General features: G+C 50.2%; 1 protein-coding gene across 1 annotated transcript in view; it reads right to left on the bottom strand.

The window, feature by feature from the left end:
• Positions 1–17,811, bottom strand: part of LOC116972611 (mitogen-activated protein kinase kinase kinase 3-like) — a 46,347-nt gene that overhangs the window by 21,809 nt on the left and 6,727 nt on the right. Inside the window, exons 3-10 of the mRNA XM_033020426.1 lie at positions 11,655–11,692; positions 10,917–11,016; positions 9,805–9,946; positions 7,680–7,705; positions 7,068–7,161; positions 6,294–6,427; positions 5,495–5,568; positions 1,853–1,914 (exon numbers count right to left, since the gene is read on the bottom strand). Coding sequence (XP_032876317.1) covers positions 1,853–1,914; positions 5,495–5,568; positions 6,294–6,427; positions 7,068–7,161; positions 7,680–7,705; positions 9,805–9,946; positions 10,917–11,016; positions 11,655–11,692 — 670 coding nt within the window. The remainder of the gene's footprint in view (positions 1–1,852; positions 1,915–5,494; positions 5,569–6,293; positions 6,428–7,067; positions 7,162–7,679; positions 7,706–9,804; positions 9,947–10,916; positions 11,017–11,654; positions 11,693–17,811) is intronic.

The raw sequence follows: 17,811 nt of genomic DNA, 5'->3' as shown, positions 1-17,811 counted from the left end.
CATATCCATCCAAACTTGTCCTATCCATGTACCTGTCTAACTGTTTCTTAAACATTGGGATAGTCCCAGCCTCAACTACCTCCTCTGGCAGCTTGTTCCATACACCCACCACCCTCTGTGTGAAAAAGTTACCCCTCAGATTCCTTTTAAATCTTTTCGCCTTCACCTTGAACCTATGTCCTCTGGTCCTCGATTTCCCTACTCTGGGCAAGAGACCCGATCTATTCCTCTCATGATTTTATACACCTCTATAAGATCTCCCCTCATCCTCCTGCGCTCCATGGAATAGAGACCAAGCCTGCTCAACCTCTCCCTGTAGCTCACACCCTCTAGTCCGGGCAACATCCTCGTAAATCTATTCTGAACCCTTTCAAGCTTGACAATATCTTTCCTATAACATGGTGCCCAGAACTGAACACAATATTCTAAATGTGGTCTCACCAACGTCTTATACAACTGCAGCATGACCTCCCAACTTCTATATTCAATACTCAGGCTGATGAAGGCCAAAGTGCCAAAAGCCTTTTTGACCACCTTATCTACCTGCGACTCGACCTTCAAGGAACCATGCACCTGTACTCCTAGATCCCTCTGCTCTACAACACTACCCAGAGGCCTACCATTCACTGTGTAGGTCCTGCCCTTGTTCGACGTCACAAAATGCAACACCTCACACTTCTCTGTATTAAATTCCATCAACCATTCCTCCGCCCACCTGGCCAGTCGATCCAGATCTTGCTGCAATCGTTCACAACCATCTTCACTATCTGCAAAACCACTCACTTTAGTATCATCAGCAAACTTGCTAATCTTGCCCTGCAGGTTCTCATCCAAATCATTGGTGTAGATGACAAACAGTAATGGGCCCAGCACCGAACCCTGAGGCACACCACTAGTCACAGGCCTCCAGTCCGAGAAGCAACCTCCCACCATCACCCTCTGCTTCCTTCCATGGAGCCCATTTGCTTTTCATTCAGCTATCTCTCCTGAAAAAAAACCTGCACGGCCCTGCCTGTGGCCTCTAGTCTGTGCCGTTTTGGTCCCCTAATTTGAGAAAGGACATTCTTGCTATTGAGGGAGTGCAGTGTAGGTTTACAAGGTTAATTCCCGGGATGGCGGGACTGTCATATGCTGAGAGAATCGAGCAGCTGGGCTTGTACACTCTGGAGTTTAGAAGGATAAGAGTGCATCTTATTGAAACATATAAGATTATTAAGGGTTTGGACACGCTAGAGGCAGGAAACATGTTCCCGATGTTGGGGGAGTCCAGAACCAGGGGCCACAGTTTAAGAATAAGGGGTAAGCCATTTAGAACGGAGACGAGGAAACACATTTTCACACAGAGAGTTGTGAGTCTGTGGAATTCTCTGCCTCAGAGGGCGGTGGAGGCAGGTTCTCCGGATGCTTTCAAGAGAGAGCTAGATAGGGCTCTTAAAGATAGTGTAGTCAGGGGATATGGGGAGAAGGCAGGAATGGGGTACTGATTGGGGATGATCAACCATGATCACATTGAATGGCAGTGCTGGCTCGAAGGGCCGAATGGCCTACTCCTGCACCTATTGTCTAGTCTTTGACATTTCCATCCTGGGAAAAAAGGTTGTGACTGTCTACCCCATCTATGCCTCTAATAATATTGTCTACATCTATCAGGTCTCCCCTCAATGTCCAACGTTCCAGAGAAAATAATCCAAGTCTGTCCAAACTCTACTTGTAGCTAAAACCCTCTAAATCACGACGGCATCCACGTTCTTCCGGTAATCCAGGCGCCCCACCTGTAAAAAAAACCTGCCCCGCACATCTCCTTTACACTTTGCCCCTCTCACCTTAACACACAGGTGATCAAAACACCCACCTGTGAAGCTGGACCACTCATCAGGGTAACTCGTTCCAAGGCCCACCTGGCCGTACGATGGGCTAGGAATTTGAGAAAAGAAAGATTTCAAAAACAGTAGATGCCATTTCAAATCCTGCGCTCCTAGAATTTGATCTTAAAGATGTTTTCAAGAGAGAGTTAGACACAACTCTTCGGGCTAACGGAATTAAGGGAGAGGGTAGAACGGGGTACTGATTTTGGATGATCAGCCATGATCATATTGAATGGCGGTGCTGGACCGATGGACCAAACTGCCTACTCCTGCACCTATTGTCTATGTTTCTATCTTAACACTTTTCTTTGTGTGTTTTGTGTGAGGGGTGGTGTGGGGGGGGGGGGGGGGGGAACCGCTTCGGTCGCCTCCTGCATGGAGAGGCGACTTTTTCCAGGTCGCCTCCCCCGTGGCCTAACATCAAGGATCGACACGGCCTTTCCCGGAGACGCGCCCGGGGCTTCAGCGGCGGGCGCAGCGTGGACTCTCGGCGTGGAGCGGGTGAGCCCTCGCTGGGGCTCGCTGGAGGGGAACGCTCCGTTTCGCTGGCCCGGGGCAGCCGGCAGCCTGAAGTCGCAGCCTGAAACCACGGTCTGCAGAGCTCCAGCTGGTGCGGCGTCTACAGCCCGGGATCCCACGTATGGTCCCGGGGGAAGAAGAAGCCATCACTGCCGGCCCGCGGCCAACTTCTACTGCGGGTCCGGCATGGACTTACCATCACCCCTGGAGGGGAGTTTCGACCGCCGGCCCTGCAGTCTACGGTGCTTCTGGCTGCGGCGGGGACTTTAAATCTTGACCGCCGGCCTGCGGCCTACAACAATCTAAAGCCGCGGTCTCCGGTGAGGAAGAGCCGATCCTGGACTGACTCTGGACTCGTCCTGACCACGGGGGGGAAATGGAGGAGGACTGGCCAAATTTTGTGCCTTCCACCACAGTGATGAATGCTGTGGTGGATGTTTGTGTTACAGTTTTATTGTGTGTTCTTTATTATTGTACTGCTGCTGACAACCCAAATTTCCACCAGCCTGGCTGTGTGGCAATAAATTATATCTATCTATCTATCTATCTAGAATTGAATCAGTCACACACCACTACACATTAATGACATCGATGTGGAGCTGGTCAGTAGCACTAAGTTCCTGGGGGTGCAGATCACAAACCTGGTGACAAAACATCGCATCATTAGTTAAGAGAGCACAGCAGCATTTGCACTTTCTGCGCCGGATGAGAGGAGCTCACCTCCCCCATCCCGTCCTCACCACTTTCTACAGGGGCACCATAGAGAGCATTTCGACCAGCTGCATCTCTGGCTGGTTTGGGGACTACAAAGCCTCTGACTGGAAGTCCGTGCAGAGAGTGGTGAGGATGGCTGAAAAAATCATCGGGACCTCTCTTCCTTCAATCCGGGACATTGCGTGCAAACGTTGCTTGTCCAAGGCCAACAGCCTTATAAAAGACCCCACACATCTCCATGGACTGTTACATAGAAACATAGAAAATAGGTGCAGGAGTAGGCCATTCGGCCCTTCGAGCCTGCACCGCCATTCAATATGATCATGGCTGATCATCCAACTCAGTATCCTGTACCTGCCTTCTCTCCATACCCCCTGATCCCTTTAGCCACAAGGGCCACATCTAACTCCCTCTTAAATATAGCCAATGAACTGTGGCCTCAACTACCCTCTATGGCAGAGAATTCCACAGATTCACCACTCTCTGTGTGAAAAATGTTTTCCACATCTCGGTCCTAAAAGATTTCCCCCTTATCCTTAAACTGTGACCCCCTAGTTCTGGACTTCCCCAACATCGGGAACAATCTTCCTGCATCTAGCCTGTCCAACCCCTTAAGAATTTTGTAAGTTTCTATAAGATCCCCCCTCAATCTTCTAAATTCTAGCGAGTACAAGTCGAGTCTATCCAGTCTTTCTTCATATGAAAGTCCTGACATCCCAGGAATCAGCCTGGTGAACCTTCTCTGTACCCCCTCTATGGCAAGAATGTCTTTCCTCAGATTAGGAGACCAAAACTGTACGCAATACTCCAGGTGTGGTCTCACCAAGACCCTGTACAACTGCAGTAGAACCTCCCTGCTCCTATACTCAAATCCTTTTACTATGAATGCTAACATACCATTGGCTTTCTTCACTGCCTGCTGCACCTGCATGCCTACTTTCAATGACTGGTGTATCATGACACCCAGGTCTCGTTGCATCTCCCCTTTACTTGTTCACTCTGCTGCCCTCGGGTAAAAGGTATCGCAGTATAAGGAGCAGAACTGCCAGGTTTTGCAACAGCTTCTTCCCCCCGAGCCATCAGACTCTTGAATTCCATATAATGTGCCGCCACTATTATCTATTTTATCTTTTTATCTATTTTATCCTTTTGTTATTTTATGTGGCACGGTGAGCCAAATGCAATGAAATTTCGTTCAGACTTGCATTTGTTGGTGTGTTTTTGAATGACAATAAAGTCTTTGATTGATTCATTGATTGAATTGCATGAAAACAGGCCCTTCGGCCCACCGAGTCCATGCCGACCCGTTCACACAAGTTCTATGTTAGCCCACTTTCTCATCCACTCCCTACACACTAGCGGGGCAATTTACAGAGGGGCCGATTAACCTACAAACCCGCATGTCTTTGGGATGTGGGAGGAAACTGGAGCACCCGGAGGAAACCCACGCGGTCACGGGGAGAACATGCAAACTCCACACAGGCAGCACCCGGGTTGGGACAGGTGAAGAAGGATCCTGACCCAAAACGCCACCCATCCTTTTCCTCCAGAGATGCTGCCTGAACAGCTGAGTTACTCCAGCAATTTGTCTTTCTTGGGTAGATGGGAGGTTAGGATCGCTCTCTAGTCGGTGAGATTCTGGTTCAGTTGCTTGATAACAGCTGGGAAGAAACTGTCTATACCCGATATGAAAACGCACACCTCCAGATTCAGGGACAGTTTCTTCCCAGCTGTTATCAGGCAACTGAACCATCCTACCACAACCAGAGAGCGGTCCTGAACTACTATCTACCTCATTGGTGACCCTCGGACTATCCTTGATCGGACTTTGCTGGCTTTACCTTGCACTAAACGTTATACCCTTATCATGTATCTGTACATTGTGGATGGATCGATTGTAATCATGTATTGTCTTTCCGCTGACTGGTTAGCGCGCAACAAAAGCTTTTCACTGTACCTCGGTACACGTGACAATAAACTAACCTGAACTGAAACTGAATCTGAAGGTGTGCGCTTAGATCGTAAGATCATAAGTGTTAGGAAATTCGGTCCAAGCCATTCAATCATGGCTGATCTATCTCTCCCTCCTAACCCCATTCTCCTGTCTTCTCCCCATAACCCCTGACATCCGTACTAATCAAGAATCTGCCTTAAATATATCCACTGATGTGGCCTCCACAGCCGTCTGTGCCAGAGGATTCCACAGATTCAACACCCTCTGACTAAAGAAATTTCGCCGCATCTCCTTCCGAAAACAACGTCCTTTAATTCTGAGGTTGTGACCTCTAGTCCTAGACTCTCCCACTGGTGGAAACATCCAAACAGTTTCCACGGCTGTCTGTGACAGTGGATTCCACAGATTCGCCACGTTTCCATGCTCTGTACCTCTCGCCTACCTGTCTATTGATCTATCCAGCGATTGGCAGCTTCCAGACAGTGAGGCTTCAGCACTGCTGTAGGGGTCGTGGATCTGTAACCAGAAACAACAGCAAACCCTCAGCTTCAGCATCAGGTTCAACACCGACGGGAACAAACGCACCTTCAGGTCAACGGGAAATGTCTGCAACTCCTAGGGATACAGCGCGGAAACAGGCCCTTCGGCCCATCAAGCCCGCGCCGACCAGCGATCCCCGCACACTAACACTACCCTGCACACACTGGGGACAATTTTAAGCAAGCCGATTAACCTACAAACCTGTACGTCTTTGGCGTGTGGGAGGAAACCCACGCAGGTCACGGGGAGAACGTGCAAACTCCGTAGAGACAGCGCCCGCAGTTGGGATCGAACATGGGCCTCTGGCGCTGTGAGGCAGCAACTCTACCGCAGATTCACCACCCTCTGACTAAGGAAATCCCTCCTCTCTGTGACATCATCAGGGGTCGGGGGTCAGCGAGGGGTCGGGGGTCAGCGAGGGGTCAGGGGTCAGCGAGGGGTCAGGGGTCAGCGAGGGGTCAGGGGTCAGCTAGGGGTCGGGGGTCTGCGCGGGGTCGGGGGTCAGCGAGGGGTCGGGGGTCAGCGAGGGGTCGGGGGTCAGCGAGGGGTCGGGGGTCAGCGCGGGGTCGGGGTCAGCGCGGGGTCGGAGGTCAGCGCAGGGTCAGCGAGGGGTCGGGGATCAGCGCGGGGTCGGGGATCAACGCGGTGTCGGCTGGGCTCGGCACAGTCCGGAGCTCGGTCAGTGTGGAGGGACGGCTCACGTTTAGTCCCAGCGTCTCGGGGATGAACTCGCCCTCGCTGTGGATGCTGGTGAATGACCCTTGCCGGACAAACTGCTGCTGACCCTCAGGTACGCTCCCGGGGGGAGGGGAACTGCGACCATTCTGCAGCGAACCTGCGGCAAGCACAACACAACAAGGATTATAGACCCTCGCGGCTCAGAAACTCCAAGGCATCGAGCCCCAGCCTGCACAGAACAACGTCATACATTCATGTGATAGGAACAGAATCAGGCCATTCGGCCCATCAAGTCTACGCCATTCAATCACAGCTGGTCTATCTCTCCCTCCTATCCCCATTCTCCTGCCTTCTCCCCATAACCTCCGACACCCGCACTAATCCACCGTTGACCAGTCCTGCCTCCTGCACTCCTAGCCTGCCCGACACACAGAGTGAAACAGCATGCTAAAGGCCCTTCAGCCCAACTTGCCCATGCTGACCAACCTGCCCCATCTACATTAGTTCCACCTGCCCACATTTGGCCCATATCCCTCTAAACTTGTCCTATCCATGTACCTGTCCCCACACTCCCCCCCCCCCCCCCCCACCTGCCCATTCTGCATATTTCAGCATTGTCTGCTTTGATCTGTCGTTTTCACACCGTATTCTTCGTTATCTTTGTCTCTCCCTCTCTCCTGACTCTCAGTCCGATCCAAAACATCACCCATTCCTTCCCTCCAGAGATGCTGCCTGTCCCGCTGAGTTACTCCAGCATTTTGTGTCTATCTTTTATATAAATATCACAGGGGTCTCACCAGTCGACAGCTTGCGATGGCGTTCATTGCCGTTGTACGACGATCCCAGTAGGTCTCCCATAGACTTGCTCATCCGAATCTCAGGCAGCTTCTCCTGCCAGAATTACAGAGAGAAGAAACTATATTAAGGTTTGCAAATGCGAGATGGATGTGGGTACTCTTTGAGACTCTTGTATTCACTGGAGTTTAGGATGAGGGGGGATCTTACAGATATAGATAAAATTATAAAAGGACCGGACAAGCTAGATGCAGGAAAAATGTTCCCAATGTTGGGCGAGTCCAGAACCAGGGGCCACAGTCTTAGAATAAAGGGGGGGCCATTTAAGACTGAGGTGAGAAAAAACTTTTTCACCCAGAGAGTTGTGAATTTGTGGAATTCCCTGCCACAGAGGGCAGTGGAGGCCAAGTCACTGGATGGATTTAAGAGAGAGTTAGATAGAGCTCTAGGGGCTAGTGGAGTCAAGGGATATGGGGAGAAGGCAGGCACGGGTTATTGATTGGGGACGATCAGCCATGATCATAATGAATGGCGGTGCTGGCTCGAAGGGCCGAATGGCCTCCTGCACCTATTTTCTATGTTTCTATGAACTTCTCGAGTCAGAGGGTATTTACCGTATTTCTCGGCAATGGAGACGCACCTGCGTCGAAGACGCACCCCTGTTTTGAGCCTTGCGACTAGCTGTAATGCCCAGGTCGCCGGAGCTACTGAGCGAATTGCTGGCATGATCCCCGACCCCCTCCTTCTCAACGCTCCTGCCCTCCCCGCAACTTTACCCCTGGAGGCCCAGCCGTGCTGGCCCGGGCCCGACTCCGAAACACGCTGTGGAATGAACTTTCCCTAGCGGTGCTGTCCTTTTACAGCTGCTGTACTGAGGGATAGCCAAGTCTCTCTTTCTTGGCTAACAATCTAACCTTCGGCCTCCAAGAGGCAGGTACATTTTCAGGCCATATTTTAGGGTAAAATATAGCGTCTTCATCGCTGGGAAATACGGTAATCTGCGGAACTCATTGCCACAAGATTGTGGAGGCCAAGTCAGTGGATATTTTTAGTGGATAGACAAATTCTTGATTATGGGGAGAGGGCAGGAAAATGGGATTAGGAGGGAGAGATCAGCCTAGTGAGGTAAACCAGCGATCGCCCCATACACTAGCACTATGGGAAAAATTTACATGTTTTTTTTAAACTGAAGCCAAATAAACCTATAAGCCTGTATGTACGTCTTTGGAGTGTGGGAGGAAACCGGAGCACCCGGAGAAAACCCACGCAGGTCACGGGGAGAACGTACAAACTCCGTACAGACAGCACCCGTAGTCAGGATCGAACCCGGGTCTCTGCCGCTGTGAGGCAGCAGCTCTACCCGCTGCGCCACCGTGCCACCCCCTCATGCTTCAAAACAGGACAGCATCCCTGGAGGAACTACCATCTTGCCAACTCCAGGCCGATTAGTGGATATATTTAAGGCAGAGATAGATAGATTCTTGATCAGTACGGGTGTCGGAGGTTATGGGGAGAAGGCAGGAGAATGGGGTTATGAGGGAGAGATAGATCAGCCATGATGGCGGAGTGGACTAGATGGGCCAAATGGCTTAATTCTGCTCCAATCACTTTTTAGTTTAATTTAGAGATACAGCACGGAAACAGGCCCTTCGGCCCATCGGATCCGCGCCGACCAGCGATCCCCGCACACTAACACCATCCCACACACACTGGGGACAATTTTTACATTTACCAAGCCAATTAACCTACAAACCTGTACGTATTTGAAATGTGGGAGGAGACTGAAGATCTCAGAGAAAACCTACGCAGGTCACGGGGAGAACGTGCAAACTCCGTACAGACAGCACCCATAGTCGGGGTGGAACCCGGGGTCTCCGGCGCTGCATTCGCTGTAAGGCAGCAACTCTACCCGCTGGGCCACCGTGACTGCTTCTGTTAGACAAGATGGAATGTCGGCACCGGGCCTGAACTCGCTGGAGTTTAGAAGGATGAGGGGGTACGTCATCGACACTTACCGAATAGTGAAAGGCCTGGATAGAGTGGATGTGGAGAGGATGTTTCCACTGGTGGGAGAGTCTAGGACTAGAGGACAGAATTAAAGGACATTCCTTTAGGAAGGAGATGAGGAGGAATTTATTTAGTCAGAGGGCGGTGAATCTGTGGAATCCATTGCCACAGAGGGCTGTGGAGGCCACAAGTCAGTTGATATATTTAAGGCAGTGATAGATAATAATAATAATAATGGATGGGATTTATATAGCGCCTTTCTAATACTCAAGGCGCTTTACATCGCATTATTCATTCACTCCTCAGTCACACTCGGTGGTGGTAAGCTACTTCTGTAGCCACAGCTGCCCTGGGGCAGACTGACGGAAGCGTGGCTGCCAATCTGCGCCTACGGACCCTCCGACCACCACCAATCACTCACACACATTCACACACAGGCAAAGGTGGGTGAAGTGTCTTGCCCAAGGACACAACGACAGTATGCACTCCAAGCGAGATTCGAACCGGCTACCTTCCGGTTGCCAGCCGAACACTTAGCCCATTGTGCCATCTGTCGTCCCAAATAGATAGATTCTTGATTAGTGCTGGTGTCAGGGGTTATGGGGAGAAGGCAGGAGAATGGGGTTAGGAGAGAGAGATGGATCGGCCGTGATTGAATGGGGGAGTAGACTTGATGGGCCGAATGGCCTAATTCTGCTCCTACAACTTGTGAACGTATGAATTAAGTCTAACCGATGAGACAGCATGTTGACGGACTCACGTGGGTGGTCTTCCGAGGCAGGAGCAAAATCCTCAAGGTTTTCAGACTGGAGTTTGGGTCCAAGTGCTCAATGGCAGCGTCCAGCTCATTCTGGCATCGCAAGTGGGTGCGAACCTGCTCAACAATTTACAAACACCCACCGTCAAACAAACAAACACAGCTCAGAGGATGTCCACACTAATCCATAACTTCAAACACATGCACGTTTGATTTACAGAGACATTTCAGAGACACACAACCACTCTATCCAAGCCTTTCACTATTCGGTACGTATCAATGAGGTTCCCCCTTCATCATTCCCCCTCCCTCATTCTCCCCCTCATCCCCCCCCCCTCATTCTACCCCCCCCCCTCATTTTCCCTCATTCCCCCCCATTTCCCCCCCCCCATTTCACGCCCCTTCTCATCCCCTCCCTCATCCCGCCCCCCACTCCCTCTTCACGCACCCCCCATCTCCCCCCTCATCCCCCCCCCTCATTCTACCCCCCCCTCATTCTAACTCCCCCCCCATTCAACCCCCCCTTCATTTTCCCTCATCCCCCCCCCCATTCCCCTCCATTCAACCCCCCCTTATTTTCCCTCATTCCCCCCCATTCAACCCCCCCCTTATTTCCCTCATTCCCCCTCCCCTCATTCTACCCCCCTCATTTCCCCCCCTCATCTACCCCCCCCCCCCCCACTCATCCCCTCCCTCACACCCCCCCTCCCTCCCCCCACCCACCACAGTGCCAACATTCCATTCTTCCATCTCTTCTAACAGAAGGGGTCATAATATCATGAGGTCTTAAGTGATAGGGTCAGAATTAGGCCATTCGGCCCATCAAGTCTACTCCTCCATTCAATCACGGCTGATCTATCTCTCCCTCCTAGCCCCATTCTCCTGCCTCCTCCCCGTAACCCCTGACACCCGTACTAATCAAGGGTTTATGTCTATGGAACATATATATTTTGATACATATGAGCATAAACACTCTGGATGGTTGGACATCGTTGATATTAAGTGATAAGGCTTCACCAGTGACTCTGGGTGTAATGTTTGACACTGATCACTAACTACTCATGTGGAGTATTTACAGCAGGCATACCTCGTTGTTAATGAAGTGTAAGTCCAACTGCTGCCCAAAGGCATCTTTCACCTTCTGTTGGATGTCCTTCATCTTCACCGGACTGCAGAATTGCATGATTCTGTAAACAACACATTAGTTCATAAATGATAGGAGCAGAATTAGGCCATTCAGCCCATCGAGTCTACACCGCCATTCAATCATGGCTGATCTATCTCTCCCTCTGTCTGACTATCTCCTTCTAGTGCAGGGATGCAAGTTTGAATTAACACCCCCGAGTCTGAAGAAGGGTCTCGACCCATTCCTTCTCTCCACAGATACTGCCTGACCCGCTGAGTTACTCCAGCACTCTGTGAAACGTCACCTATCCATGTTCTCCACAGATGCTGCCTGACCCGCTGAGTTACTCCAGCACTCTGTGAAACGTCACCTATCCATGTTCTCCACAGATACTGCCTGACCCGCTGAGTTACTCCAGCACTCTGTGAAACGTCACCTATCCATGTTCTCCACAGATGCTGCCTGACCCGCTGAGTTACTCCAGCACTCTGTGAAACGTCACCTATCCATGTTCTCCACAGATACTGCCTGACCCGCTGAGTTACTCCAGCACTCTGTGAAACGTCACCTATCCATGTTCTCCACAGATGCTGCCTTAAAATGGTTGAAATTAATAGCCCTTCAACATGGATCCCTTGTCAGTCATTTTGAAAGACATTGAAAGAATTAATTGCAAAATAATTTAGAAGTGTATCTTACCGTTTTTCTCCATTGTGTTCAAATTTGATCCTCACCTCCTGAAAAGATCGAGAAATGATTAATAGATTCATAGAAAAAAGTGACTAGCGGTGATCCGCTGAGGTCAGTGTTGGGACAACTGCTTTTCACATTATATATTCGTGTTCATAAGGGATAGGAGCAGAATTAGGCCATTTGGCCCATCGAGTCTAGTCTGCCCTTCAATCGTGGCTGATCTATCTCTCCCTCCTATCCCCATTCTCCTGCCTTCTCCCCACAACCCCTGACACCCGCACTAATCAAGAATCTGCTAGCCTCCGCCTTAAAAATATCCGGAGGTGATGATACTCAAGGAGAATGTAGAATAGATCGTTATTAGCTTGGGGAAGGTGACAATAGGTGCAGGAGGAGGCCATTCGGCCCTTCGAGCCAACACCACCATTCAATGTGATCATGGCTGATCATCCCCAATCAGTACCCCGTTCCTGCCTTCTCCCCATATCCCCTGACTCCACTATTTTTAAGAGCCCTATCTAGCTCTCTCTTGAAAGTGTCCAGAGAACCTGCCTCCACCGCCCTTTGAGGCAGAGAATTCCACAGACTCACAACTCTTTGTGTGAAAAAGTTAGAAGCTCCAGGAAGCTTCTGCCCATGTGACCCACCTGTCTCAACTGCGTAGGAGCAAAGAGGTCCTTCTGCAGTTGTACAGGGCCCTAGTGAGACCACACCTGGAGTATTGTGTGCAGTTTATGGTCCCCTAATTTGAGGAAGGACATTCTTGCTATTGAGGGAGTGCAGCGTAGGTTTACCAGGTTAATTCCCGGGATGCCGGGACTGTCATATGCTGAGAGAATGGAGCAGCTGGGCTTGTACACTCTGGAGTTTAGAAGGATGAGAGGCAATCTTATTGAAACATATAAGATTGTTAAGGGTTTGGACACGCTAGAGGCAGGAAACATGTTCCTGATGTCGGGGGAGTCCAGAACCAGGGGCCACAGTTTAAGAATAAGGGGTAAGCCATTTAGAACGGAGACGAGGAAACACTTTTTCTCACAGAGAGTTGTGAGTCTGTGGAATTCTCTGCCTCAGAGGGCGGTTGTCTGGATGCTTTCAAGAGAGAACTAGACAGGGCTCTTAACAATAGCGGAGTCAGGGGATATGGGGAGAAGGCAGGAATTGGGGTACTGATTGGGGATGATCAGCCATGATCACATTGAATGACGGTGCTGGCACGATGGGCCGAATGGCCTACTCCTGCACCTATTGTCTATTGTCAATAATACACTGCACGGGTGCTGGAGATCCATGTGACCCACCTGCCGCCACGAAGTTTGGACCGCTGAAGAAGCTCCAGGAAGCTTCTGCCCATGTGACCCATCTGTTGCCAGTAAGTCTGTCCCGTGTCTGTGATTGGTTTAGGGGGGATTTATGTTCCTACTTTGTTTGTGTATCTTCCCGCCGGTATCTGTGATTGGTCCAGAGGGGCGACATCACCGAATAAGTTGCTACTGTGCCGTACGGAATAGACGCCGTGATTGGTTTGTCGGGGTTGCCTCCCCCTGTACATTCGCGCCGTTAGTTTTCCCTGCGGCTGTGAAGGGGTCTAAAAGGGCGATCGTTTCGTTGGGGCTTTTGTCGGTTGTCTTTCCTTCTGTTCTGTTTACACCAGGCTGCTGAGGGCTCGAGTGAGTGGGTCCGAGACCAGCCACGCCGTGTTGTATACATATAAAGGAGGGTTTGGACTCCAGTGTTCGACCCAGTGGTTTACTGAACCTGACTCGGGAGAGAGTATTAGACCCGGAATCATTGCGAGTGTCCGCAACTTTACAGGAGACATTGAGCACGGGCTTTGCATTTGGGCGGCACGGTGGCGCAGCGCTAGAGTTGCTGCCTCACAGCGCCAGAGACCCGGGTTCAATCCTGACTACGGGTGCTGTCTGTACGGAGTTTGTACGTTCTCCCCGTGACCTGCGTGGGGTTTTTTTCCCCTGATGCTCCGGTTTCCTCCCACACTCAAAAGACGTACATGTTTGTAGGTTAATTGGCTTCTGTAAAATTGTAAATAGTCCCGAGTGTGTGTAGGATGGTGTTAGCGTGCGGGGGTCGCTGGACGGCGCGGACCCGGTGGGCCGAAGGGCCTGTTTCCGCGCTGTATCTCTAAACTAAAAACTAAACATTAAAATAAAAATTCATGAAACCTCTTTCCTCACGGGATGAAAGATAAAGGAAGAATTAGGAAACTGTAAAAACGAGGCCACTCTCTCCCTCCCTCCCTCTCCCCCTCCCCCTCCCTCCCCCTCTCTATAACTCTCCCTCCCTCCTTCCCTCTCTCTCTCCCTCTCCCACCTCCCCTCCATCCCTCTCTCTCTCTCTCCCTCCCTCTCCATCCCTCTCCCCCCCTCTCTCTCTCACCCCCTCCCTCTCTCTCTCTCTCCCCCTCTCCCTCTCTCCCTCCCTCCCCTGACCTGTCAATACTGATGGAAAACTTTGCTCCGAAACAAAGATAAAATATTTTTAAAGGCGGTATTTTTTTCCATAGGAAACTATTTCTGAAACTGGGAAAGTGTCTTGGTTGCTCTTCAAAATAAAAGTCAGAGATAAATAATACTGTGAAGCAGGACATACCATCCCTGCAACCACTGCCAGAGTCCACTGATAACAGTGGAATGTTATGAGTGACTGTGAACGGCAGCGGTACCGAGAGGGAAGGGCGGTTAGTTTAGAGATACAGCGCGGAAACAGGCCCTTCGGCCCACAGAGTCCGCACCGACCAGCGATCCCCGCACACGAACACTATCCTACACACACTAGGGGACAAGGTACATTTACACCAAGCCAATTAACCTGCAAACTTGTGCGTCTTTGGAGTGTGGGAGGAAACCGGAGGGCCCGGAGAAAAGCCACGCAGGTCACGGGGAGAACGTGCAAACTCCGTACAGACAGCACCCGCAGTCAGGATGGTATCTAGGTCTCTGGCGCTGTGAGGCAGCAACTCTACCAGGACAGTGACGAAGAAGAAGAAGGAATGACCAGGGTGGGACTGGGACAAGTCTTTGATTATATTGGTTACTTGTCTGAGGCAGCGTGAGGTGTAGATGGAGTCTGACGGTATCCAAGCAGCGGTGAATCGGACAGGACCCTAGCTTATGGAAGGGCCGTTCAGAAGCCTGATAACAGAGGGGAAGAAGCTGTTCCTGAGTCTGGTGGTGCGCGCTTTCAAGTGTGGTGTGTGTGATGGACTGGGCTACATCTACAATGGTGGGGAGTGTGGTGTGTGTGGGACTGGGCTACATCTACAATGGTGGGGAGTGTGGTGTGTGTGGGACTGGGCTACATCTACAATGGTGGGGAGTGTGGTGTGTGTGGGACTGGGCTACATCTACAATGGTGGGGAGTGTGGTCTGTGTGGGACTGGGCTACATCTACAATGGTGGGGAGTGTGGTGTGTGTGGGACTGGGCTACATCTACAATGGTGGGGAGTGTGGTGTGTGTGGGACTGGGCTACATCTACAATGGTGGGGAGTTTGGTGTGTGTGGGACTGGGCTACATCTACAAAGGTGGGGAGTGTGGTGTGTGTGGGACTGGGCTACATCTACAATGGTGGGGAGTGTGGTGTGTGTGATGGACTGGGCTACATCTACAATGGTGGGGAGTGGTGGTGTGTGTGGGACTGGGCTACATCTACAAAGGTGGGGAGTGTGGTGTGTGTGGGACTGGGCCACATCTACAATGGTGGGGAGTGTGGTGTGTGAAGCCATTCTTTGTTTCCTGCTATTTAAGTTTATGTTCAGGTTTATTATTGTCACGTGTAACGTGCTACGGGGAACATTTTTGTTTTGCACGATGTCCAATCAGATCAGATAACACTACACATAAATACAATCCAGTCCAACTCCAGTACAACCGGTTGTGCAAAGGGGAAGATACAGAGTGCAGAATATAGTTCTCAGCATTGTAGCGCATCAGTTCCAGACTCCTGTGGAAGTCAAGGTACTGAGAATGGACCATGAACTGTGCTTGTTTGACAATAGACAATAGGTGCAGGAGTAGGCCAGTCGGCCCTTCGAGCCAGCACTGCCATTCAATGTGATCATGGCTGATCATCCACAATCAGTACCCCGTTCCTGCCTTCTCCCCATATCCCCTGATTTAAAGATCCCCTATCTTTAAGAGCTCTATCTAGCTCTCTCTTGAAAGCATCCAGAGAACCGGCCTCCACCGCCCTCTGAGGCAGAGAATTCCACAGACTCACCACTCTCTGTGAGAAAAAGTTGCCTCACCTCCGTTCTAAATGGCTTACCCCTTATTCTTAAACTGTGGCCCCTGGTTCTAGACTCCCCCAACATCGGGATCATGTTTCCTGCCTCTAGCGTGCCCAAGCCCTTAATAATCTTATATGTTTCAATAAGATCTCCTCTCATCCTTCTAAATTACAGAGTATACAAGCCCAGCCGCTCCATTCTCTCAGCATATGACAGTCCCGCCATCCCGAGAATTAACCTGGTGAACCTACGCTGCACTCCCTCAATAGCAAGAATGTCCTTCCTCAAATTAGGGGACCAAAACTGCACACAATACTCCAGGTGTGGTCTCACTAGGGCTCTGTACAACTGCAGAAGGACCTCTTTGCTCCTATATTTGATTCCTCTTGTTATAAAGGCCAACATGCCATTGGCTTTCTTCACTGCCTGCTGTACCTGCATGCTTACTTTCATAGACTGATGAATAAGGACCCCCAGATCCCGTTGTACTTCCCCTTTTCCCAACTTGACGCCATTTAGATAATAATCTGCCTTCCTGTTTTTGCTACCAAAGTGGATAACCTCACATTTATCCGCATTAAACCTCATCTGCCTTGCATCTGCCCACTCCCCCAACCTGTCCAAGTCACCCTGCATTCTCATAGCATCCTCCTCACAGTTCACACTGCCACCCAGCTTTGTGTCATCTGCAAATTTGCTAATGTTACTTTTAATCCCTTCATCTAAATCATTGATGTATATTGTAAATAGCTGCGGTCCCAGCACCGAGCCTTGCGGTACCCCACTAGTCACTGCCTGCCATTCTGAAAGGGGCCCGTTAATCCCTACTCTTTGTTTCCTGTCTGCCAACCACTTCTCTATCCATGTCAGCACTCTACCCCCAATACCATGTGCCCTAATTTTGCCCACTAATCTCCTATGTGGGACCTTATCGAATGATTTATGAAAGTCCAGGTACACTACATCCACTGACTCTCCCTTGTCCATTTTCCTAGTTACATCCTCAAAAAATTCCAGAAGATTAGGCAAGCATGATTTCCCCTTCATAAATCCATGCTGACTCGGACCGATCCTGTTACTCTATCCAAATGTTCAGCTATCTCATATTTTATAATTGACTCCAGCAACTTCCCCACCACCGGTGTCAGGCTAACTGGTCTATAATTCCCTGTTTTCTCTCTCCCGCCTTTCTTAAAAAGTGGGATAACATTAGCTACCGTCCAATCCACAGGAACTGATCCTGAATCTATATAACAATGGAAAATGATCACCAATGCGTCCACGATTTCTAGAGCCACTTCCTTAAGTACCCTGGGATGCAGACCATCAGGCCCTGGGGATTTATCAGCCTTCAGTCCCATCAGTCTACCCAACACCATTTCCTGCCTAATGTGGATTTCCTTCAGTTCCTCCGTCACCCCAGATCCTCTGGCCACTAGTACATCAGGAAGATTGTTTGTGTCCTCCTTAGTGAAGACAGATCCAAAGTACCTGTTCAACTCATCCGCCATTTCCTTGTTCCCCATAATAAATTCATCTGTTTCAGTCTTCAAGGGTCCAACTTTGGTCTTAACTAATTTTTTCCTCTTCACATACCTAACGAAGCTTTTACTATCCTGCTTTATATTCTTGGCTAGCTTACCTTCGTACCTCATCTTTTCTCCCCGTATTGTCTTTTTGGTTATCTTCTGTTGTTCTTTAAACATTACCCAATCCTCTTGCTTCCCGCTCATCTTTGCTACGTTGTACTTCTTCTCTTTAATTTTTATACTGTCCCTGACGTCCCTTGTCATTGATTGGATAACGTTAGTGTGCGGGGATCGCTGGTCAGTGTACTGAAGGGCCTGTTTCCACACTGTATCTCTAATGTCTCATGGACGGAGATGAGGAAACACTTTTTCTCACAGAGAGTGG

Source organism: Amblyraja radiata, chromosome 4 (genome assembly GCF_010909765.2).
Source record: "Amblyraja radiata isolate CabotCenter1 chromosome 4, sAmbRad1.1.pri, whole genome shotgun sequence".
NCBI classification, from domain to species: domain Eukaryota; kingdom Metazoa; phylum Chordata; class Chondrichthyes; order Rajiformes; family Rajidae; genus Amblyraja; species Amblyraja radiata.
The sequence above is the reverse complement of the archived record's forward strand: the minus strand, read 5'-3'. Positions and strand labels throughout refer to the sequence as shown.